At 50.8% G+C, this 23,723-nt stretch overlaps 1 protein-coding gene across 3 annotated transcripts in view; it reads right to left on the bottom strand.

The window, feature by feature from the left end:
- ITGA11 (integrin subunit alpha 11) overlaps positions 1-23,723 on the bottom strand; it is a 129,197-nt gene that overhangs the window by 42,178 nt on the left and 63,296 nt on the right. For all 3 annotated transcript variants that reach the window (XR_010839775.1, XM_059058564.2, XM_067029603.1), the window contains exons 3-10: positions 22,819-22,919; positions 18,227-18,318; positions 15,585-15,699; positions 12,852-12,979; positions 11,573-11,721; positions 6,490-6,634; positions 5,951-6,116; positions 4,538-4,608 (exon numbers count right to left, since the gene is read on the bottom strand). Coding sequence is in view for 2 of the 3 variants with exons in the window: in XM_059058564.2 (XP_058914547.1) it covers positions 4,538-4,608; positions 5,951-6,116; positions 6,490-6,634; positions 11,573-11,721; positions 12,852-12,979; positions 15,585-15,699; positions 18,227-18,318; positions 22,819-22,919 (967 nt within the window). In the remaining variant the exon portion in view is untranslated. The remainder of the gene's footprint in view (positions 1-4,537; positions 4,609-5,950; positions 6,117-6,489; positions 6,635-11,572; positions 11,722-12,851; positions 12,980-15,584; positions 15,700-18,226; positions 18,319-22,818; positions 22,920-23,723) is intronic.

The following is a 23,723-nucleotide window of genomic DNA, read 5'->3' as shown; positions in this document are numbered from 1 at the left end:
TAGCCCCAGGAGGGCTGCTGAAAAGGGCACAGGCTAAAGAGGCAGCAGGTGGCTGGGGCTGTCGGTCTGGGAATAAGACTCACCCGCTAACCCGTCCCCTTGGCTTGTTTCAAATGTAACTGAGGCTGGGCCTGCCGGACCATCAGTGTGTAGTTTAAAGGAAAAATCATCTGTTCCCATCTTGGGTGTGTGGTCAAGTCTTTTGTGTGGACAAGACCCACTCTAATAAAACTGCTTCCTTCTGTAAAATTTTGGTGTTGGGGAGATTTATGGAGTGCAGTATAGGAGAATCCATCACGGAAGGGGGCTCCCCTGCAGCTCCATCCATCACCACGGGCATCAATTATATATGGTCCTCTTCCTTCCTTCACACCTTGTGGCCCATGGGGATTACAGACTTAGAGGTATGGATCCCTTCTGCAAGCTTTCTGGAAGATTCATGCAGTTTTTTCTTGGTTACCCAGCTTGACAGGGAGTTCATCACCTCAGCAAGCAGCCAGCACTAATAGAAGCCACTCCAGCTCTTAGCAGCTTTTGCATTCATTTCCAAATGCTAATGGAACCATTGGCTTACAAATCCATTCTGAAATGTGGTCAGGGATCCATAGCTAATTTTCCTGATGGTAATTTCTGGAATATTCTCTTTCCTCTTTTTGCTAATCAGGACTAGAGTTTCCTGGGACTCCAGGTCCCTGGGTTTTTCCAGCAGCTCTGAACTTTGGCCATCAGCCTGGAATGTAATGCCTGTGGCCTGGAGCTTTAGTGCATCCGGAGGCCAGGGAATGTCTTGGGGCCTCCTCTCCTAACCTGGGCTCTGGTCCTTCCTTCCTCTTGTTGCTTTCACCCTTCCTAACTTGAAGGCTGCTTTCATTGCTAGGTAAGATGGCAGCAGACCAGGTTATCAGACCCTGGGCCTTTCCTCTGCCATTTGTGAACATTCTACTGGGTCCTTTCCCTGGGACTAGGGATCTTTCCTTCTGACAGAGCTCAACAGGCCCAGGGCAGCTGAAGACCCTTTCAGCACATTTACAGGAAACAGCTGCCTGAGGCTGTCTGTGGAGCATTTCCAGGGGAGATGGAGCCCAGGGGTTCACACAGGAGATGGACTCACTCGGGCTCAGGACAAGTTCTGGGCAAAGCTGAAAGGCCAGACCTTCCTGCCTCCAGTTCCCAGAGAGGTCCAACTGACCCTGAGAGCTGCGGGGTTGGACTCCGAGGGACAGGACAGCTGTGGCCAATTATTTTATTTTATTTTTAAAATAAATTTTTTAATTTTTGGCTGCATTGGGTCTTTGTTGCTGTGCATGGGCTTTCTCTAGTTGTGGCGATCAGGGGCTACTTTTCGTTGCAGTGCACGGGCTTCTCATTGCGGTGGCTTCTCCTGTTACGGAACACAGGCTCTAGGCATGCAGGCTTCAGTAGTTGTGGCACGCGGGCTCAGTAGTTGTGGCTCACGGGCTCTATAGCACAGGCTCAGTAGTTGTGGCACGTGGGCTCAGTAGTTGTGGCTCACGGGCTCTAGAGCACAGGCTCAGTAGTTGTGGCACACTGGCTTAGTTACTCCACGGCATGTGGGATCTTCCCAGACCAGGGCTCGAACCAATGTCCCCTGCATTGTCAGGAGGATTCTTAACCACTGAGCCACCAGGGAAGCCCCTGTGGCCAATTATGATGGCATCAGCAGCCTGGAACTGAGAAACCTCTGTGCTCTAAAATAGCAACCCAATGGTCAGTCACAGCGCCAGACAGCCCACCATCATTGCACAATTCCTTTGGATTTGGAAGGATTTTATTTAGAAAAATTTTTAAAAAGTATAAAGGAGTCTCAGATTCAAATGTAATCACTGTCTCTTTCAAAGTCCTATCAGATAAAAACTTCCAGATGTCTGTTACTTGAAAACAAGACACGGGGTGATAGAAGAACTAGGGTCTGTATCTACAGGGTGGGGAGAGGCACCCTGGTTTCTCTGATCAGGAGAAGAGAACAAGAGTTGAGCACATGGAAGAAGCTGCACAGGGCAGCACATGACCTTGACCTCAATAACAAGCTGGGGCTCTGAGCTCCTGGTCTCTCCCCTGCAGCTGGGGAACTCACTGATCCTGCAAGGACTCATCATGTTGACACACTCCGCTGCTTGGGTCACTGTCAGGGTTCAGCTGAACTCCCCCGAATCCCTGAAGCTTGTCTTAACCTCCCTTCTCTTTAGGTTCCCTGAATCCTGGGCACACACAGATCACAGTATTAGAAGCAGGAGACTGAACTTAGCATTTAAGAGTCTTTCTCCCTAACTAGACTATGAACTGCCGTCAGCTGAAGCGTTACCTTCGTCTCTCTCTATATTGGGTTGGCCAAAAACTTTGTTCGTGTTTTCCCTACAATGTTATGGAAAAACCCGAACGACCTTTTTGGCCAACCCAATACATCCCCAGTGCCTCGCACAGAGCCGGGCACACGGCGAGATGCTTGAAAAATGACCTCGAAATGGAAGATGGAGACATGGGACATTCACTCTTTCTCGCTGTCCCCAACATCAAGGCTGCTCTGAGACCCGCTCCCCAACCCCATCTGTGCTTAGACTTCCCCCAGGCCTGTGCACACAACTTCCTCTCTTCTCCTGCTTGCTGCCACCCATGGCTGCTGAAATCCTTGTCCTCAGGGGCCTGCCCAAGTGCCAGCCTCCCCTGATCCTTCCCTGACACCCCTCTCCCCTAGCCTGGGCCTTTCCTTCTGTACGATCCTGATCACATGTTGCCTTAATTAGTGTTAGATGAGTCCAGGTGGTCCCCCATTGAGCAGGGGGTCTCCACAGGGGCTCAATGGATAGGGGGGGCCTCCTGAAGTTGAATGCCTGTACCCAGGAGAAGTCTGTAGTTTCTGTTATCTTACTCACCAAGCTCAGGACTGCTGTTCTGTATTGTTTGCAAACTGACTCCTGTTTGGCAAGAATAATTTCCGCTTCCTTTTGATACCTTAGTTGCATTTGACAAATGCTTGTTGGATTTAATGAAATTGATTTTCCTTGCTGCATTTTCCAATCAGCCCTGACCCCAGAGTCAGGAGACCAGGGTTAGTCCAGCTGGAGCACAGGACTTGCCACCTGACCTGTACGAACGGATGCCCTCATCCCTCCTGGTACTCAGCCCCTTACCCTCAGACTGGGAGCTCCTTGAGGGCAGGGCTCTCACCTCTGAACCTCCTGGCATCCAGCACAGGGCCCAGCACAGAAAAGGCACTGAAGAGATTTGCTAATATAACCACCTAAAATGGGACAACTATTACCATCTGTCTACTTTGCAGGGCTGTTTCTGAGCATGAATGAGGCACAGAAATTTTCTGGAAAAATTAAAGTGCTCGGCACATATTACATGACTGTTATCAATATAGGGCAGTTATATTTATATTTTGCTGTATTCAAGCAGGCACGAGACAGTCCAGATGCAGCTCAGGAAATGCTGAGTGTGAGCTGCGTTTCCAGCCATCTGCCTGCTGTCTGCTGTGCATCTGTCCCCCTCCCTCCGATTTGGGATCTCTGACTGAGGCCCCCTTAGATTCCAAACGCTCTCACGGAGCAGCTGCTCGTTGTTGCAGAGAGAGCTTGAGACTAATATTTCTCTCACTTCCGTCACTTCAGCAGGTCACTCAACCTTCCTGGGACTTGGTTTCTTTATCTGGCAACTGGGAACAAGGAATCCTGCCCTGTCCACCTCACAGAGGAGTTGGGAGAATTCAGTGGGTTACTGAAAGTGATATAAAAGTGGGATGGACTGATAGGCCTTTTCTGGCAAATTAGTAGGCGCAAGTCCACTCCCATGGGGGCCAGCCTGGTCAGAGCATATGCACGCAAACCCAGGACACCTGTCTGTCCAAAGCATGCCACGGGGGCATGTGCTGATACTGACAACACAGGCTTTCCCTGCATAGTACTCCCAGGCGGGGCTATACCCCAAACAGCTTATAAAGCATGCAGCTATGGACTCCTCTGCCCCTCTGGCAATCCTATGAGGTTTGAGCCTCATCTTGAGAATCAGAACCAGGTGAAGCACATGCCCCAGATAGAACATGATGCTTGTGACACCATATGTCTGCTTGGGACCTCTGCAACACGATGCTGAGTCTGCAAAGAGAGAAGCCCACGTGGGCTGCCTTCCAGAGCACACCTGGCACATCTGGACACCCTCCCAACATCAATGCAGGGCCATGCCCCTGCACACACAGGCCACCTGGGGCATGCAGGACACTATTACAGCCCCGGCAAGTGGTTTTGCCACGTTGACCTAGTTTTTGCATGAAGTTCTATGGACTGAATGGGACCCTTGGTCCTGGGGGGGACACGTTCCCATGCACAGGGGGGCTTGAGACAGCTTATTATAATTTGATGACCTTGACCTTCCTCTTCCACCCAGAGAAGACGAGAGGCAGAGAGACTCCAAGAAAGAGAGAAGGGGGGATGAGAGACAGCCCAAGAGCGGCAAGATGATGACCCAGAGAGCTGAGAAGAGTGAGAGGGCAGGAGGGCAGCTCTAAACCTGTCCTTACCTCCACTATGTGAGAGGAAAAGCCCGTCTGTGACATCTCCAGCCCGAAGGAGGTTTCATTCTTGTTGGTGCCTAAAACAGAGGGACAGAAAGATGTTAGCTCTGCACCTAATTTCTTAGCACCAGACATGCCTGCAGCTCAGTCCCCAGCACCTGTGACCTGGAAGCACTTGCAGGGAGGTGAGAGGAGGCCCCGGGCCTGAACCAGCTCATCTGCCCCAGCAGCAGGCACCTTCTAGGTGGTCGTGTAGGTTTATTATTAGCAGCTCATTCCCTGCTGAAAAGGACTTGAAACAACTTATATTACAGGGCATGCATACTATAGGGATGTCAATGTAGGGGAAAGATCCAGAAAAGTGCACGGAAAGAAATAATCTGCATTGTTGGCAAGAAATGGAATTTCCCACTTTGTTCATTCCTACTGTTCACCAGATTTGGTTTCAGATGCTTCTGGATGGTTCCCAAATATCAAATTGACCCTGAGGAGGAAGACCTGTCACCACCACAGATTTGCACAGGAATCCCATGCATGCTGAAAGCTCCTCCCTGCACAGAGCCTCCTGACGTGTCATTGGAGCCAATGTTCTCGTCACGCAAGGCGACCATTTTGAGAATAAACTCACTGATTTGGATGTTTAATTCTAAGGTGAGGGTCAAACAGGTTCATACTTTCTATTCCTTTATCATGGGTTATGAGGGCTTTTCTTCTCTTTCCCTGTGCCTGTAGCTCGCTATCTCCAATGCAGAGCAGACTGCTTGGGCTCTGGGATGCTGCCCTCTATCTCTTTTGACAATCCTCCCATATGGTAGAGCCCAGTACGGCAAGGGCCCCTCTACAGCAATATATGGTGCAAACGAGACCCATGCAAGTCAAAACTGGAGTTTGAATTATTAAGGAGAGAGGCAATCTGAGGAAAGCCCGCAAAAAGCTGGAGTAGGAGCGGGACTTGGGGAGTGAGCGTTTCAGGCGGTGGAGTCTGGATCAGCTGGGCTCAACTCGAGTTGCCAGATAAAATACGAGACGCTCAGTTAAATTCGAATTTCAGACAAACAACTAATGGTTTTTTAGTACAAGTCTGCCACAAATGTTGTATTTTATATTTGCTAAGTCTGGCAATGCTCGTTCAAACCCCAATTCCTTCCTGAGCTGTTGGAACTCTGGCAAGTCATTTGGTCCCTTCGAGCTGCAGTTTCCTCCATGGTAAAAGGAGGGGGTGACCAGCACAACGAGCCTCTGGGGCTGTTTGGAAGGTGCACAGCCTCACATCAGCACAGGAGCGCTCCAGTGTTGGCGGTCATCACAAACGGAGGACTCCTGCTAAACCCTCCCATCCCGGGGGGCTGGATTTCGCTCTGTGGGCTTCACCTGCTATGAGCCCAGGAGCGTGGACCCCTCTCGAGAAGCAGCGCTCACCTTCCAAGCTGAAGATCCTGTCCCCCAGGGCGTCGACAATGTCCTTCAGGGCCGCCTCATCAGTGACGTTGAAGAAGTGCTTGTCATCGGGGTCACTGGCGATGTATTTGATTTCGTTTAGAAAAGCTTCTGGATTGATCCCCCTGCGGTTGTAGTAGCCCAGGACCTGCCAGGGAACAGGGGCAGGGGCGACAAACCGGGACATGGCACAGACCTCCCCACACACCCATGGCCCCAGACTCGGACCCTGTTCTAAGACAGGGTTCTGGGGCTTGGGAGTGTTTTCTAGTTTTCGGAGGTTTCAGAACCTCCCTGGCAATGGAGAAAAAACCCTCCACAGCCGTTGCAGATGAACCTGGGCAGGACGGAAAGGAGATTCTCAACTGCTCTTTAGGAGATGTAACAAGGAGAGGCCCATTTGAGGGCCTGGATGGCTGGTTCACTGCCCAGAGCCGCCCCCCAACCCCAGAGTCCCCAAGGGGTTGATGGTGAAGCCTCTAGAGGGTGGGCAGGGGCAGGACAGGTAGGACAGGACTCACGGCCACAGCGTATCTGGTCACGTTGTCCCTCTCGCTTTGCTGGATCACCTTCTCCAGGTCTGGGCTGTCGTGGGACTCCCCATCCGTGATGACGATCATCACCTTCTTGGCCCCTTTCCTTCCACCCTTCTGGAAAGCCTCTGAGCTGGAACCCAAGCACAGGGGGAGGGTCACAGAGGAAGGTGGGGATGGGGCAGGCCTGGCGCTCCTACTGCCACGAAGCCCCCGGGCAACGCTACAGGGTGTTGGGACCTCGAACCAAAGAAGAAGCTGGGGGCTTCCCTGGTGGTGCAGTGGTTGAGAGTCCGCCTGCCGATGCAGGGGACACGGGTTTGTGCCCCGGTCCGGGAAGATCCCACATGCCGTGGAGCGGCTGGGCCTGTGAGCCATGGCCGCTGAGCCTGTGCGTCCGGAGACTGTGCTCTGCAACGGGAGAGGCCACAGCAGAGAGAGGCCCGCGTACCGCAAAAAAAAAAAAAAAGAAGCTGGTTTGAGATGTCCAGACTACTCGTTCACCGGCTGCTCAGATGCGTCTTAAATCTGCTTGTCTTTAAAGAGTGACTTTAAAAAGCCCCTCTCAAGTCCTGATCTTGCTGTTTTGGGGAAGCAGGGGGATGGGGCGGGTCTGGGAGGGGAGATCAGGGTCAGGTGGAGACCTTTAGAGGCCCTAATTTCACGGTTCACAAACCCAGCCACACATTAGAATCATCTGGGGAGTTAAAAAAAAAAAGTAATGCCCAGGCCCCACCTGGACTCATGAAATCAGAATTTCTGGACTGTGGCCTGGGCACCAGCATTGTTCAAAAGTTCTAATGAACATCGGAGTTGAGAACCACTTCCCTCAGTTCTGAAAAGGTGACGTGCCAGAGCAATTCAACAGCCAAACAATGCTGTTCCATAAAATGTGTGTGATGAAGCCTGACAAAGTTCCGATTTTTCCCAGGAGAACCACTTTGATTCTATTCTGGGAACTATTAAATATCAAATTCTATGACAAATATTTCTCTTTCTTGCTTTTTATTTTGTTTTCAGTGGCTGGAGCAGGTGCTTGGCCTGCCTGCTGGGCAGTCCAACCAGTAGCCGGGGGGCTGGCACTCTGTGGACTCTTGGAGCTGATGACCCATCTACGAAGCAGGAAAAATTGGCTCCTGAACCATCACTGGCTCTTGGTGCCTGCCTGTGTGAGGCCAACTCTCCTTCAGACCATGAGGTTCTGAATTTTCCAATAAGGACCTAAAAATAAATGCTACCCTTAGACTCTGCAGTGAGTCCTCAAAGGTCTGACCCACAGGTTCAAGCACCATGATGTCAGGTTAAATCCCATCACCTTAAGGCTTCGGTTGTATCTTTTGTTACACAGCAAGCTGATGAGCTGATGTGCATGATTTAGATGTTAAGGAATTCACAAAACTTGGAATAAATTAGTTCAGAGCATCTTCAACTACTAGTTAAGAGAAACAGACCATCTGCCATTCTCTTAGCAATTCTATGATATTCTGGATATGCTGGCTTTAAAAACTCCTCTAATTTTAGTATGAGGCGTGGACTGAAGTGGGGCAGAGGCACACTTGACATGACAAAATACAGAGAATATTTTGGGCTTAAGCCCGACTCAGTGGAGGGAGAATGCTGCTAGTCCTTCAAAGGAGACTCAAGATGCTTCCATGACTTCATTGGAGGGCCAGGTCCAGGAACAAAACTCCAGGAGAAAAAATATGGCAGGGGAAAAACAGGCTTTATTACATGTGGAGCCAAGGAAATTTCAGGATCATATTTCCATAGAGTGGAATGGTGTGAATATCTGTATGAATCTGTAATAGCATAAATATTGGCATGAATCATCAGATTTAAAATTGTGAATTTGTATTGTGTAGAAGATTTGGATTTGTTGCTTTGTAAATCAGACTATAACTTCCTGGAGTGCAGTGAAAGCTTTATACTCACGACAGTTTCCATGAACCTGGAAGCCAATGTGACCCCGTGGAGAAAGGTCATATCACGTCTCCTTTCTGCTCAAAACCTGTCCTGGCTCCCATTTCTCCCAGGTCCTGATAATGGCCCGCGAAACCCTTGGTAATCCCTCTGAGCCTCTCCTCCTGCTGGAATCTTCACTGATCCTGGAACCACCAGGCATGCTCCTGTTTTAGGGCCTTTATCTGAGCTGCTCCCTTTTCTGGAACCTCCCCTGCCAGGCACCTGCTTGGCCAACTTCCTCACCTCCTTTAAGTCTCCACTCAAATGTCGGCTCTTGGTGAAGCCTTCCCTGACTACTTGGTTAATGCTGATTAAATACCTGCCCTCCCCAACCTGCCTGACTGCCTTTACCAGACTCTATTTTTCCCCCATAGCTTGTATCTCCCTCTAGCATACTAGCTATTTATTTGTTTTTCGTTTTTTAAATTTTTTTGCTTATTGTCTGCCTCACCCTCTAGAATATCAGCGTCACAAGGGTAGGACATTTATCTGCTTGGTTCACTGATCTATCCCAAGTATATAAAACAGTGTGAGGCACATAGTAGATGCTCAATAAAAAGTGTTGAGTGAATGAAGGTGGCATTGCAGCGATGTCCTGCCCCCTCCCCTCAAAACCATACATGGCTGCCAGACTCACCTTCATGCACACATTTGATGATGACATTCAAGAACCTTCTGTGGCCAATCACGCTTGTTTTAGCTACAATGTTATAACTCTCACAATCTGACTCCAAACCATCTTTGCGGCTGCAGGGCTTACTACTCCCCAACACGAACCATGCTCAGAGCAAGGCTCTGAATGTAAACGTTCCTCAACTTTCCCTCTCCTCTGCCCTTATTGGGGCAGAATGTCTTCTGTAGAATGTCTTCTCTCCACCTCTCCCTGCTGGAATCCTGGGGTCTGTCAGATATCCCCCATCTTGGCAGTCCTCTCTGGTCCCTCCCTTGGAGCCCTCCTCTCTCATCCTCACTGAGTTAGGGTGATGCTTACCAGAGCTCCCCTATTAAACCAGGGGTCACGGGTTACCCTCTTTATAACCCCTCAAGTCCATGGCCTGGATCTTTGTACTTTAGTAGGTACACAGAAAAAAATGCATTATGAATAGCTGAGTGAGGAGAGAAAACCTTTTACCTTAAAAGGCACCAGCTGTAATTTGGGACCCAGACTTGGCCGGGAAGATCAAATTTCAAAGTTCACTTGAGGTGTAGATCGCACACCCCAGCAGTGCTCGTGAGTCATGATGGTTCAAACTACTAGGTGAGTCACACACACTTGACCTGGGGGAGATGGGCTGCAAAATGAGATGGAAGCAGCGTGCTCCATCCCGGTGGGAGTCAGTTAGCTTCTCACTGATAGCTCAGTGGGTGTGGGCTTCCTCTGTTGCCCTGGCCACTTCACAAGAGCCTGCTCGGGGTCTCAGAGACTCACCCCCATGAGGGCCCATTTCTCATGAGGGTGAGCAAGAGCCATCTTTACACAGAGGGATGCTCATTTAGGAAAAAAGCTTGAGCAGGTTTTATCAGTGAACAGAAATACACTGGTGGAGCAGTAACTTAATCGTAAAGAGTAGTGAAGTTGGGTGACTTCCATGGTGGTGCAGTGGTTAAGACTCTGCGCTTCCAATGCAGGGGGCCTGGGTTCGATCCCTGGTCAGGAAACTATATCCCACATGTGTGCCGCAACTAAGAGTTCTCATGCCACAACTAAGAAGCCCGTGAGCCACAACTAAGGAGCCTGCCTGCCACAACTAAGACCTGGTGCAACCAAATAAATAAATTTTTTTTTTAAAAAAAGTTAATCTTTCCTCTCCCGTTGCGGAGCACAGCCTCCAGACGCGCAGGCTCAGTGGCCACGGCTCACGGGCCCAGCCGCTCCGCGGCATGTGGGATCTTCCCAGACCGGGGCATGAACCTGTGTCCCCTGCATCGGCAGACGGACTCTCAACCACTGCGCCACCAGGGAAGCCCAAAAAAAAGTTAATCTTTTGACCACATGAAATCATGTTACTACTAAATAGCTTTCACATTGTAGAATTCTGCTAAACACGTCGACTAACCCTATGTGAGGTGGGATTATAAGGTAATGGGACGGTGGTCTCAATGAACATAGCAGAGCTCATATTCATAGGTGTAAAATTTATACATTTAAAATCTAAATGTCTTGGACATAGTTATCGTAGGAGTTTAGGCCACAGCTGGAAAGATCTGGGGGAATTGACTTTAAAAATCATTCACTGATTCCAGTGGGGGTGAGTACAGTGTTCTGAGCCATGGCAGAGTTACTGGAATAAGCATGTAGCTATCTGTCTGGATGACTAGAGATAGCATTCATTATTATTGTGAGTTCTGCTGTGATGTTTAAGGGAACAGTCTCATTGCTCTACAATCTCAGATGTTAGATTTAACTATGTTCTTCACATTCTACTGATGACGAACACCCCACAAGAAGATTCTGCCCTCATACAACCCACACACTTTTCATAGGGTCTCTGTGGCAGAACGTATTTCCTGAAGTTGACTGGAAATCCCAGCCCCAAAATGCTCTTCTGTAATGTGACCTTGCCATTCCTCCATCAAGAGGGGAAATTAAATTCTCTTCCCCTTGAACCTGGGCTGGCTTCAGTGACTTGCTCAATCAAAAGACAAAAGCAGAAGTTACATTCTGGGGCTTCTACAGCTAGGTCATAGGCAGTCTCAGAGTTCCCGTGTGGATCTCCTGGAAAACTCACTCTTGGGATGCTTCATCTCAAAGCCTGGCTGCCACACGGTGAGAGAGCCAAGCCACATGACTATGTGTGGGTGCTCAGATCACCAGCCTCAGCTGAGCTCCCAGCCAACAGCCAACATCCACTGCCAGACACATGAGTGTGCCATTCTGGATGTCCAGTCCAGTCGAAACTTCAGATGACAACAGCCCCAGCTGACACCAGCCTTCAACCACATGAGAGAACCCAAGGGAGAACTGATCAGTTGAGCCCAGCCAATGCCCAGAACTTTGAGGGATTAAGTATTGTCTCTCCAGATACTAGATTTTGTGGGGCAGCAAAAGATCACTGTAACAGTATCTGAGATTTAGAAAATTATTATTATTATTATTATTATTTTTTACCGAGCAAATTCAATGCCAAATGCTGTCCGGGTCTCTGTTCCTCCTCTCTGTTCAATGTGGCTGGCAGCTTCCACCACATCTTTTACAGACCTGTAGTCATTGAGGTGAAATTCATGTACCACGTCTTCTCCGTACTGAATGACTCCAACCTGCAAGTCAGAGGAGAGGGAAACAGGATCTCTTGACCCCTGAAGGCTGGCCTTTTGGTGATGAGGTTTCCTGGAGTCATCTCTCTGGGACGGTTCAGGAGTGAGGAGGGCTGGGGACCTTCCCAAGGGAGAGGAACTAAGCAGAAGGGAAGCAGGTTCTGCACAGTTCCAGGAATGAATGGCTGGCTTGGTGAGGCAGGTGGGAGGTACATATTGAGAGAGGAGACTGTGATTTAAAGAAAGGCCCAGCAGATTGAGTTTCTTACTTAAAAATACAAAAGTTGAGCATAGAATTGAAGTCTAAAATCTTAGGAGCAGTGTGGGTGGAGGGCCATGGCATTGTTCACCAAACTCTGGAACTAAGGTTCTTTCAAATTTGGAAGAGAAGTTTGAAATATTAATAAGACTCAAATATTAATAGTCTCAAAATAAAAACCTTAAAGAATAAGCAAAAACCTACCTATAGTAGGACTAGAATGAAAAAATGTCACTGTCGGATGGGCCCACAGAGTTTATTTGGTACAAGTGCATTTCCAATGCTGGACTTTCATCCACCGTACCCTAAAAGATGATCTCCCAGTGGTGGGGAACTCATTACTTTATGAGAAAGCCCACTCCCCTTTTAATGGCTCTAATTGTTACAAAATAATTTCTTAGATTGACCTGAAATCTGCCACCTTGTCAGTTCTATTCATTGGTCCTCCTTTGGCCTGCCAAAACAATACGGAATAAATCTGACCCCTCGTTACCAGGCAGCATTTCAAATATGTGCTGGCAGCTATGACCTCTTCCCCTGTCTCTTCTCCAAGATCAAAGTGCCTAATTCTCCCCTGTGCCTCACCCAGCAGGGTGCTAGTGTCTTCTCACTCTCTGGCTGATCAAAGTTTTTGTTAATATGTGGTGTCTATCCCAGAGGACAGTGTTTGACCCACTCAGTGATGCCTCCCCTACACTGTCCCTTGATGTGTCCAGCAGAGATGGGTGTCCTGGGCTACAGGGCCCTGCTGCTGGCCCTTTCCCCTACACCTTTCTAGCGCATGTACAGATGCTCCCCCCCACCCCAAGGCAGCATCTGCCATGGTTTTGGGGGGGCCTTATTTGGAGGAGGAAAGAGTCCCAACCACACCCACCTGGATCTGCCCAGGGCCGATGTAAAACTTCTTCAGGATGTTGATGAGGAAGTGCTGAACCTCCACCCAGGGGTAGATGCTGTTTGAACCATCCAGGACAATGATGATGTCCATGTAGGTCTGGCACCCTGAGAAGTGGGAACATGGTCACAGCTACCCAAGGAGCCAGTGTCTGCAAATCTCTGATTCCCTGGATGATTGTCCAGGGAAGCCTGGCCTGGGAGCTGTCCTCGGGCTGAACATTTACTGGGGCAACGCGAATGAGGAGCCCAGGAATTCCTGGCTCTGCGCCACTGTTCTGCACCGGCTGTCTGAACAAAGCATCGGTGGAGTCCTACCGCCTCTGCTCCTTAACAGGGACTGACCACCGTTAGCTGGCCAGTGTTTGGTAGGCAGCCAACAGTGCCCAAATCAGTACCTCATTATTGTTTATTTTACTGTAATAGGTAGGCTGGCTTTACCACTTTCAGCCCAGATGAATGGGTTTCACTTCTTAGGAGGGAGGCACGGTGTAATAGCTAGGAATGTGGAATCTGGTGTCAGACTGTTTGACCCCTGGCTTTGACCTTGGGCAAGTTACTTAACATCCTGGCACTGGTTTTCTCTTCTGTAAAAGAGGCATAATGATAGTAGAGGATTGCCACGAGGAATTAACAAGGTGATGCTTCTAGGGCTGAGCACAAGTAAATGCTCAAGAATCTTAGCTTGTCCTCTTTTTATTTTTCTTTTTAACGAAACCACTTTGTGAATGTAACAATGACATTATCAGGTCAAGCTCTCGCTGCTTTGAGCCTGAAGGTTTCTCTATATTCTTGTAATATTAATACCAAATTAAAATGAATAATAAAAAGCAACAAACATGAAACATTGGTAACCTAACAAATTAAAAAACTTCTCTTTACATCTAAGTAATTTATTTCTGTTTGTGAAACAGCAAGACTTATCTTGAAATAAGAGATGATACAATCTGATACGATATACACTATACTGTACCACACCGAAATATTGGGCATCTGCTTATTTTTACTGGAGAATTTCACATTGTTTGCAAATCTACTTTATAGCAATACAGCAGGGGCCTTTGTGAGTTAACGATTCCAGTAACTCCTGCATCGGGAAGGTATAGTATGTTGATGTCAGAGCTCACCAGGAGGGGAAGGTGGTGGCTTTGAGCCTAGGCGTCTGTCACAGGTTCTGTGTTTGGGAGAGCACTTTAGAAGCGTTTGGATGCTCAGAGTCACCTCTGCTTTAGGAGAAGCTGTGTGTACACTCTGGTCTCATCTGCACACGCCGCATACAGCATGTGATGGCCCTACACCTCCAGGATAACGGTGCCTGATAGCTTTGTCCTTCTCCAGTATGCTTTCGCCCCACACCTGTGGACCGAGCACCTGCCATGTGCTGGAGCGCCGTGTGATGCCAGCAGCCACAAGGACACGAAACAGTAACTCCTTGATGAGGAGGGGTTTCTAATCTACTGGTAGGGGCCAGGTTTCTTTTATTTTAAAGCCAATTTTATTAGAACGCATTTATTATTACTGATTTCTTTCTTACGATTTCAAATTTTTCATTTTAAGACACACTGGGAAGAACCTCTATGGTTGCTAAACGTGGCAGAACACACCTTTGAAACACACGCACGTGCGCACGTACACACGCCCTGCGGCTGATCCTAGACCTGCTGAATTAGATCCTCCGTGGTGTTGGCAGGGGTGGCGGGAGGTGCCCTGGGATCTGGATCTGCTGAGCTCCCAGGGCACCGCTGCTGGTCAGCGGGGTGAGGAGGTCTCCGCCACAGGAGATTCTGGGAGGCTGAGATGGTCACACCTTGGCCCAGAGGAAAGAGCCTCTCTAGGGGGTGACACACCTCACCTGACTGGCTGCGAGCCTCCTCCCAGCCCCGGCACTGCCTCTGCCTCTCCCGCTGACGTTTTGTAAGAATAGAATCGACTCCTCCTCATCGCCCCTGAGGGGACCATTTTCCAGCCCCTGCTGGACTGACCTTCCTCCTTCCTCCCCTCAAGCACCACCTTCCCATCTCCGACTGGGCCCTGGTGCTTGGAGGGAGGCTGCCTCTAGCCAGAAGTGCTAATCCCCTCACCCTCAATAAAACGGGCAGCAGCTGCTTGGGTGTTGGTGGTTAGCCCACAGGAAATAGTGAGGCTTGGAGCCAAGCAGTCTGGGCTTGCAGGAAGCAAGGTCTGAGCGTTATTTCCCCAGACTTTCCTGGCAGGTGGGGAGAGAATGGGAGGTTTTGTGTTCCATGAGGCTCTGGGAAAACTGGGCAGCGCTTCCTCATGTCCAGGAACACTGATTAGATGGGACTATCACCAGGGGTAGTTCTGTCCTCCTTGGCCCTCCACCTACAGGGCAGCTGCACCCCATAACATCAGAGGGCACCACGCACACTGTAGTCTAAGTGAACGATGTCCCCAGACTTCGGCAGTACGCAGCTTGCCTTCTGTACATGGTGGGCCAGCAATCTCTTCCTCGCTCAGGGTGGGTTGGCAGTGAGCCTCTCTGGCTGCCAGGATGGTCTTCATAGCCTTAGCTCATTTGCCCCGGGAGGGTGGGCTAAGATTATTACCCCACAGGTTACCCAGAGAGCTGGAGCAGGGCGGGGCTCGAGTCCAACTTCTGCTTTGTAGCCATGGGATAGTGGTGACCAGAGCTCGGAGCCTCCTATGGACTGTCGGTCGCTCAGCCCAAGTCTGCAGATTTGAAGCCACTTACTTTGGAGAGCTGGGGCCACGGTCTTGGAGAACCTGAAGTTGGAGTTGACTCGTGAACACATCCCTGTGGTGTAGTAGGAACTCCCACACTCATGAGACCAGAGGGGGCTGCAAGCCTGTGAAGCACAGCATGGACCCCCAATCAGTGGGGGGCCTCAGGGAGGGTCCGGGCCCGATAGCCTTCGGCCCAGTCCCAACCTCCAAGACCCAAGACAGAAACCTCCATCTCAGTGTTGTTATCCTTAGGATTTAGAGGGTCTTCTTTGAGTCTAACTGCAATCTCTCTTGCTGTAACATGTACTAGTTCCCTTGGTTTCAGGTGAAATGGAGAAAAACTAACCTTAGAGTCCTCCTTTGTTGTCTTTTCAAGGGTCCCATTCTCCACCCCATCATCAGGCTGTGACTCTCCTTCCCCCCACCCACCACACCGGATGCAGGAAAGCACTGTCATCCATGGGAGTGGACCCTTCAAGGGTCTTTCTGAAGAGGTCGCCTGAAGGTCATTTCTGGGCAGACTTCCAGGACAGGGTCCCCCAAACATGCCCATGGCTCTTACAAAGGAAAGGAAAAAGAATGTCTCTGCTCTTTCTCTGAAATTTGCTACCAAAAACATTGATGTCAGCCCCTCATTTAAAGACTGAGTGATGAGTCCCTCTCAGAGTCAGGGTCATTAAAAATGAAAGCCCAGCTTCTGCCTCCATTTTTGTCCTGCTGCTGGAAAACTCAGGACTAAATTTTGTGCTCTAATTTCCCTTGGTTTGGAAGAATAATTATTCCACTTCCAATCCCTTTCTTTAATTAGCTTTCTTTTTTTAAACTCAGATTTTAAAGGTTTTGTATTATCTGTGTCCTTTGTTGAAGCTCTGGTAAATTACTTTTGGAAGTGGAGGAGAATGAATAATGGGAGAGTAGGTAATGGATAATGGCTGGAGGGCTAGAAGGATGATGGCTGGATGGGTGGATGGGTGGATGGATGGATGGATAGATGCATGGATGATGGATGGATGTGGGAGGGGATGGATGCAAGGATGAATGATTAGATGGGAGGATGAGGGGGTGGACTGACATGCAGACAGATGGGTGGATGAATGAATGGATGGATGGATGGGTAGATGAATAGAGGGAAGGACATTTGGTTGGGGGATGGGCTGATGAGTGAATGGATGAATGGACGAGTGAATGAGTTAACAAAAGTTGCTATTTATAAACGAGGGTCTTAACCTACCCACAGAGGCCCCAGGGGTTGTATCACACCATCCCTCCTGGACCTTCATCCCACCTCATGAAGTAGGTGAAATCAAGTTAGTAGGCGTATGACAAGGAGCCTCAGAGGGAGAACAGGGTCAGACCAAAGCCCCTGACAAGTATGTGTGGACAGGGCCAGGGGTCCTGTTACCCTTGGTTGGGGATGAGGAGGCCTGTGGGCCAGCCATACATCGAGGCACCTCAGGACTTGCCCTGGCAGAGCCACTACGCTCTTCTCAAGTCTCTGGGCATCCCAGTCATCTCGCTGCCCTGATGTCTGATGCTTCACACCCAAGATGTCTCATGTGTCAACAGAAATGAACTGATGGGCGAGAACAGAGAGTGACACAAGCCCTCCCATCTTAAAATGAGTGGTGCATTTTACTGGGCTTTCTGGGGTAGTTTTCCTCGGAAACCTTCTTGCAGCTACTCTAGGAACTATCAGTCCCAGCCGCACCCACATTCCTGGTGGTTCACCCGAACGTGATGGCAAGGGGCAGGCAGTGCCAATCCATCACGCCACCCGCACTCTCCCACTGTGTGCAAAGCTTGCATATGCTCACCTGGGTGGGGTGCAGAGATCTCCCAGCACAGCCCGCTGCTGCCTTTCTGTCCCAACATCATGTTCACATTACTCATTTGCTTATCGTGTCTCCCGCAGCCAGAATGTAAGCTCCAGGAGGGCAGGAGCTCTGCTGACTGCTGAATCCCCAGTGCCTGGCATCAGGCTCCGTTCATTGTAAGTGCTCAAAAAATAGTTTAAATGAATGTATATGTCTCTACCACCTCAGCCCAAGTACCCGCTCCTCTTTCTTCCTTGCTAAGACTAGTCTCTTCTTTAAAAACAAAACAGAAACCTCCTCTGGGAAGCTTTCCCATCTGATCCTATGCAGTCCAGGTGGCCCATCCCTCCATATCCTTCCCTCCATTGTAGTAAATCTGCGTTCACTCATTTATGGCTTCGCCTCAAAGTCTTCTCAGGGTGTGTGGTGTGTCCTGTTTCTTTCATCAATTCTGGAGCAGAGATTCAGCCTCTGCCTTGGAAATCTGGCTCCCCAAAGGAAAGGATAGACGCCCCTACCACTGGCCTATTGAATATCTTTATTTATTCTTATTCCTTTGCAGTCTATCTGCTTTGCACTCCCCCCAGCCCCAAAGGGAAGGTACACAAAAAGGCTCAATCCTTTTTCTTGCCTGAATTGTACCCCCAAGAAGTTTAGGGCACAGCAGGCTGAATGGCACAGGCAGGAAGCCAGAGGAGGGGCTGCTCCCCTAGTGCACGTGGACAGGCAGCCTGGTGGGTGGGCATGCCCAGCCACCACACGCCTCTCACGGCCCCAAGCAGAGGGCCTGTGGGGCAGGAAGGGCTCGGAGGGAGGGTGGGTGGGTGGCTCTTACCAGGAAGCTGTTGTCCTTGGGGTTGGTGGTCAGGCTCAGGCCGAGACGCATGTTGTCTTTCCTCTCGGACACGTTGGATAGGGTGACCCTTCCTGGGGTGGGAGGGAGAAACTCAGCCTGCAGCCCCTTCTCCCTGTCCTCTGCCCGGACTCTGCTGCTGCTGCTGGCCACCAGAGGGGCCCGAGGTCGAGTCGGTACCAGGCAGGGTCCTCCCCCATTCTCCCTGCCCCTCTGGATGCCTCACTCGCCTGCAGGTCAGGGCAGCCTTTCACAGTTTACTAAGGCCTTGCCCAGATATGGTCTAATTTACCTCCTCTCAACTCTCTGTGAGGTGACTGTGAGCCTCAGAGAGGTCACGCAAACTGCCCAAAGTCACACAGGAAGCAGATGGCAGGGCCTTCCATCTCCTCGTCCAGAGCTTTCCCTCCCCCAGCTACCCCCCCGTGCCCCACCCCACACAAACCAGGGCTCCCCCCGAGGATGGTTCCTCTATGCAGTGCCTCCTCCACGTTTTTCTTTTTTTTTTTTTTTTTTTTTTGCGGTATGCGGGCCTCTCACTGTTGTGGCCTCTCCCGTTGCGGAGCACAGGCTCCGGAAGCGCAGGCCCAGCGGCCACGGCTCACGGGCTTAGTTGCTCCGCGGCATGTGGGATCTTCCCGGACCAGGGCACGAACCCGTATCTCCTGCATCGGCAGGCGGACTCTCAACCACTGCGCCACCAGGGAAGCCCCACGTTTTTCTTTAAGACAACCTGCCATCAAACGTAGCAGTCCCCTGCCCAACTCTCTCAGGGTCCAGTTCTCCGCTCAGCTGATAAACTGACACATGATAGCTGATTCTTTCTCACAGGGAGCAAATTGCCAACTTAACAAGAGCCTTCTGGAGGCACAAGGTCTTGCCCAAGAATGCCATTCTGTGGCTGGTCCCCAGAGGAGTATTCAGGGGCAGGATTATCAGCCAACTGGGTGGAGGGAGAGGGTTGTGGAGATTAAATTTATTAGGCAGATTATATTGGGGAAGGTTTTACTAGATCATTCTGTCAGGCCACTGAAGGAAAAGAAGTGAGCTTGAATTCCCCAGACGAGTGTGTGTGTGTGTGTGTGTGTGTGTGTGGTGTGTATGCACGCACACACATGTGCAGACACTTGCCGGGGAGAGTTCAGGGGGAAGTGAGTTGGGTATCTTGTTAAGCCAAAGCGAGCGGTCCTCATCTGCTGTGAGCAGGGTCTAGATGTGTTCTCTGCTTCATGGGAGGGGAGTGATCTCTAAGCACTCAGGAGCATTTAGCTTTGTTGGCGATTGGAAGTGTGAAGAGTTGGCCGACCCTCTGGGGCCCAGGCCAGCAAGACCTGGGGCCCGGCCTGGGCAGAGGCCAGAAATTCAGACCCCCGACTGTACTGTGGGCTAGGGTGGGGCGGCTGTGTTTGTTGTTTGTTTCCCCTTGGTTTCCTTCAGTTTGTAGTGAGGTCCCTTTTGAAATCCAGCCCCTCTTGGCTGTTCTACGAGTGCCTGGGATTGTTTTCTGTTTTGTCCGTGCAAACCAACCGGAGAGAAAATAATAGTGATAACCCCGGTGCTTTTATGATGCCTTATTATTTACAATGTGCTGCGCCCACCTGCCCTCCCTGGGCCCCCTCTTGGTCCTGGGACGCCCAGGGGTCACCATTTTCATTTGACAGAGGAGAAGGTCAAGGCGCACAGAGGGTTCGTGACTTCTATAAGGTCAATCACTGATAAATGATAGCGTGGGGACTTGAACCCAGCAGAGCCAACGTTAAGTCCCGACTTTCCCCATCTGACAGCAGGGACATGGCTGCAGAGGGATGTGGTGAGAAGTCTGGAGAGGAAGCTCCAAGTCCCGACTAGGCAACTTCCTCCCCTCAGTGGCTTGGAGAATTCTGCCCCCCATGCATTTAAAGGGTGCGTCCCCCACCTCACCCCACCCCCTCTCTTCCTCCCTTGTCTCAATGACTGAGGTCCTCAATGAAACTGTGGGCCAGGAAGCAGATGGCATGGTGGGGAAGAGCCTTGCACTGGAGTAAAAGAAAGATTCAGGTTCAAGGCCAGCTTCTGCTGCTCGTGGATTTGGAGCAGTCACTAACCTCCCCTCTGTGACCAGGAGAGACTTACACCTTTCTCAGTGGGTCTGTGTGAGGACTGGGGCATAAGCCCCTCCTCACACAGGGCCTGCCTTCCAGAATCACATCCCCTCCTTCTCTGAGCCCCTGCCGCTCAGCGAAAACCCTGACTTCATCCAGGTGTTGGGAAAAAAAATCACCAGAGGTAGGTAGACACTTCAACACTGAGGTGTGAATGACTGACACCCACTTTCCAGGAGAGAAAGGAAAGAACATTCCTGGCTGAGTGGGGCTCAGAGCCTGGAGAGGCCAAGGAAAAACTAGGACTTAGGTTTCCCTGCCTTGCGTTTTCCACTGTGGGGATAAACTGACAGATGGTCCTCCTGCCTCCTCATTGTGGGGGAAGAAACTCTCCTCAAATGAGGTGATTCCTGACCAGTACTCTTCCTCGGCCTCCATGCACTTGGCTGCCCACCGCCTCCCAGCTTAAGCCCCAGTTTCAGAGTCTGATGGCATCATGTCTCCCATTGCCAGCAAGGGCTCCTCCTCCTTTGGAGGGAAATTAGGTCCACATCGGAAACCAGAGCAATAGAGGAACCTAAATGATGGGTTCATGTGTCTTGGTCCCCACATGGACCAGGGGCTTTTCTCAGTGGCCCAGGCCCCAAGCTCAGTGCGCACGTCTACCACCACCCCTCTTGCGCCCTCTGCCCCAGCCTTCTTTCCGTCCTCCAACAGAGCAAGTTCATTACTACCTCAGGACCTTTGCACTTGCTTCTCCTCTGCCTGGAATGCTGTGGTCCCACTTGATTTCATCTCACCATTGGACCTTTGCTCAAAAGTTACCTGCTCAGGGAAACCTTCCCTGATCACCTTGCTAAGATAGTACCTGCTCCCTACCTCCTCCCCACCAAGCCTCTCTTATCAATTTTAGTATATGTGCTGCCGAAGCGAGCACAAGCCTCTCTTATCATAACACCTGGTTTATCGCACAGCATCTCTCCCCACCTGAGATGATCCTGCTTTCTACTGTGGTTTGTCTCCTCGCTTACTGTGCCCTCCCAGCAGAGCCCTTGGCTCCTTGTTCCCTGCTGTATCCCCAGTAACTAGCATCGTGCTTGGCACATACTAGGTGCTCATGAAAGGCTGGGGGACATATTAGACTTCGGATGGATCCTAGGGTCACACATAAGTGAACAGAGGCTCAGAGAGAGGATGCGAGCTTCCCCTGGACACACAGTGAGGAAACTGTACAGCTGGAAGGAGAATCCAGCTTGGCTTGTTTGGGAGCCTATGCTCTCAGGGTGGTGACGACTGGGATTCATAAGCCGCCAGCCAGACTCCCGCCCGCCCTGGACCGTTTCCTCACTGAAGCCTGGGCCCCCGGCTGTGCTGGGGTTTGAACTTCCCATCCATGGCCCTGACACAGATGTGGCCAGCGGGAGCGTCCAGCACTATGTGCTGGGACAGCTGGCTGCCCTGGGGATCTGGTTTCACATGCTTTCTCTTTGATGTGGCCTTTTTATACATCTGCTTATCTCTTAAAGCTGTGCCATCTCCCCCCACCCCCCGCCTGCCCCAGGCCCTGCTTCCCCACAGCCTCCCCAGGGGACCCCACTCCATTGCTCTAGGATGGAGGCTCCCCTCCTGGAAGAGTGGGAGGCTGAGGGTCCTGCCCTGGGGAAGGCCAGTCCTGGAATCGCAGCTTCTCAGCCCAAATGGGACTTTTGCTCCCTTTTGAAAGCAAAGTGATGGCCTGGCCACTCTCTGACCTTTAGGACAAAGCAGAAGTGCTTTAGAGGAGTGGTGCATGTGCCTTAGTGGACGCAGGCTGTGAGCACACATGCACACGAGTACACGTAGATTTACAAGGACTTGGAAGGCCTTGAGGCTGCTCACAGCCTCTCCCCTGTGCCCCAGAGCCCTTCAGCGAGAAACAGTTATCATTTCAGAAAGGCAGTGCTGCGCAGTGGTTAAAGGGTGGCTGCAGACGGCCTGGGTTGGAATCCCGGCCTTGCTGCTTATTAGCTGGGTGACCCCGGGCAGGTCCCCTCACCTCCACAGGCTGTCGTTAATGATTAAATCTCATATGGTTGTTGTGGGGATTAAATGAGTCAAAAAATACCTAAAAGTGCTTAAACCAGTGCCTGGCATGTGGTGAACAGTATATAAGACATATGAATGTTGGCTACTGTTATTATTTCAAAGTCAGAAAAAAAAGATAGGAAATGCTCCTGGCTCCCCTGTGCTGAGGGGCCGTGGATGAGGCAGAGAGAGCCATGGCCTGGGACACTGGAGACCTGGGTATGAAACCTGGCCAGCCCCTGACAAGCTGTGTGACTGTAGGAAAGTCACTTCCTCTCTCTGGCCTCAGCTTCCTCATCTGTAAAATAGGGGCAGCAACACCAGCTAGGTCACCTCACAGTGTGACTGTGGGCAGGGAAGTGTTTCAGCACCTGCCCCACCCTGGACAATGGCTGGCCTCCTTGTGGAGAGACCAGTGGCCCAAGTTACCCAGGTTGAGCTTGGTGCAGTTCCCTTGGGTCACTGGACACTTGTACACGTCTCCTGTCTTCTGGTGGCCGTTGGTTTCCAGTGGAGCGCCAATGACCAACCTGGGAAGGAAAAGAAGACAAGTGAAGATGCTGGGGGAGGTTCTCCTTCCTGGCAAAGGATGGAACCTGCGGGGCAGTGTTGAGGGGAGAGTAGGGTAGGAAAAGCGGGAGGGAATCCTGGAGGGGCAGCCCACGCATACCCTCACACTCAGGCCTTCATCTCCCTGGAAGAGGGATGCTGTGGCCTATCCAGGCCCTTGCCAGGATCTGGAGACACAGAGATGAAGACCGCATGGGTCTGGCAACAAATGAGATGGAGGCCATCCCTGTGAGAAGAGGGCAGGGCGGACATCATGGAGGAGGTGTTCTTGAGCTGAGTCTTAACAGATGAATATGAGTTTGCTAGATGGTGGGACTGTGGTAATAGGGGTCATTCAGGCAGAGGAAGGATGATTTTGGAGTCTTGGCCAGCTGCCACTACCTGTGGGTGGCCTCATTCCTCACCTTACATGAGTCTTTTAGCTGGTGGCCTGGGGGCTGGGGCATGTTGCACAGTGTTCATGGCTGTCCCTTGAGGCACTAAGTCTTTGCTCAGGGTGGGCAAGGCAGCCAGCCGGGCTAAAGAATGGCAAGGGACAACCACCCAGCTGGGCCTTCTGCCTTGAGCCTATGCCTTTGTGACATTGTTCGGAAAAAGGGTTTTTGCAATTGTAGTTAAGGATCTCAAGATGAGGTCATCCTGGATTACCTAGGTGGGCCCTAAATTCAGTGATGTGTCCTTACGGAGACACACAAAGGAGAGACCCAGAGAGAAGAGGAAGCCATGTGAAGATGGAGGCAGCGCTAGGAGTGAAGCTGCCGCAA

The sequence above is a fragment of the Kogia breviceps genome, chromosome 3, assembly GCF_026419965.1.
Source record: "Kogia breviceps isolate mKogBre1 chromosome 3, mKogBre1 haplotype 1, whole genome shotgun sequence".
In the NCBI taxonomy this organism is placed as follows: Eukaryota; Metazoa; Chordata; class Mammalia; order Artiodactyla; family Physeteridae; genus Kogia; species Kogia breviceps.
Note: the sequence above shows the minus strand (reverse complement) of the source record. Positions and strands in the feature narration are given on the sequence as shown.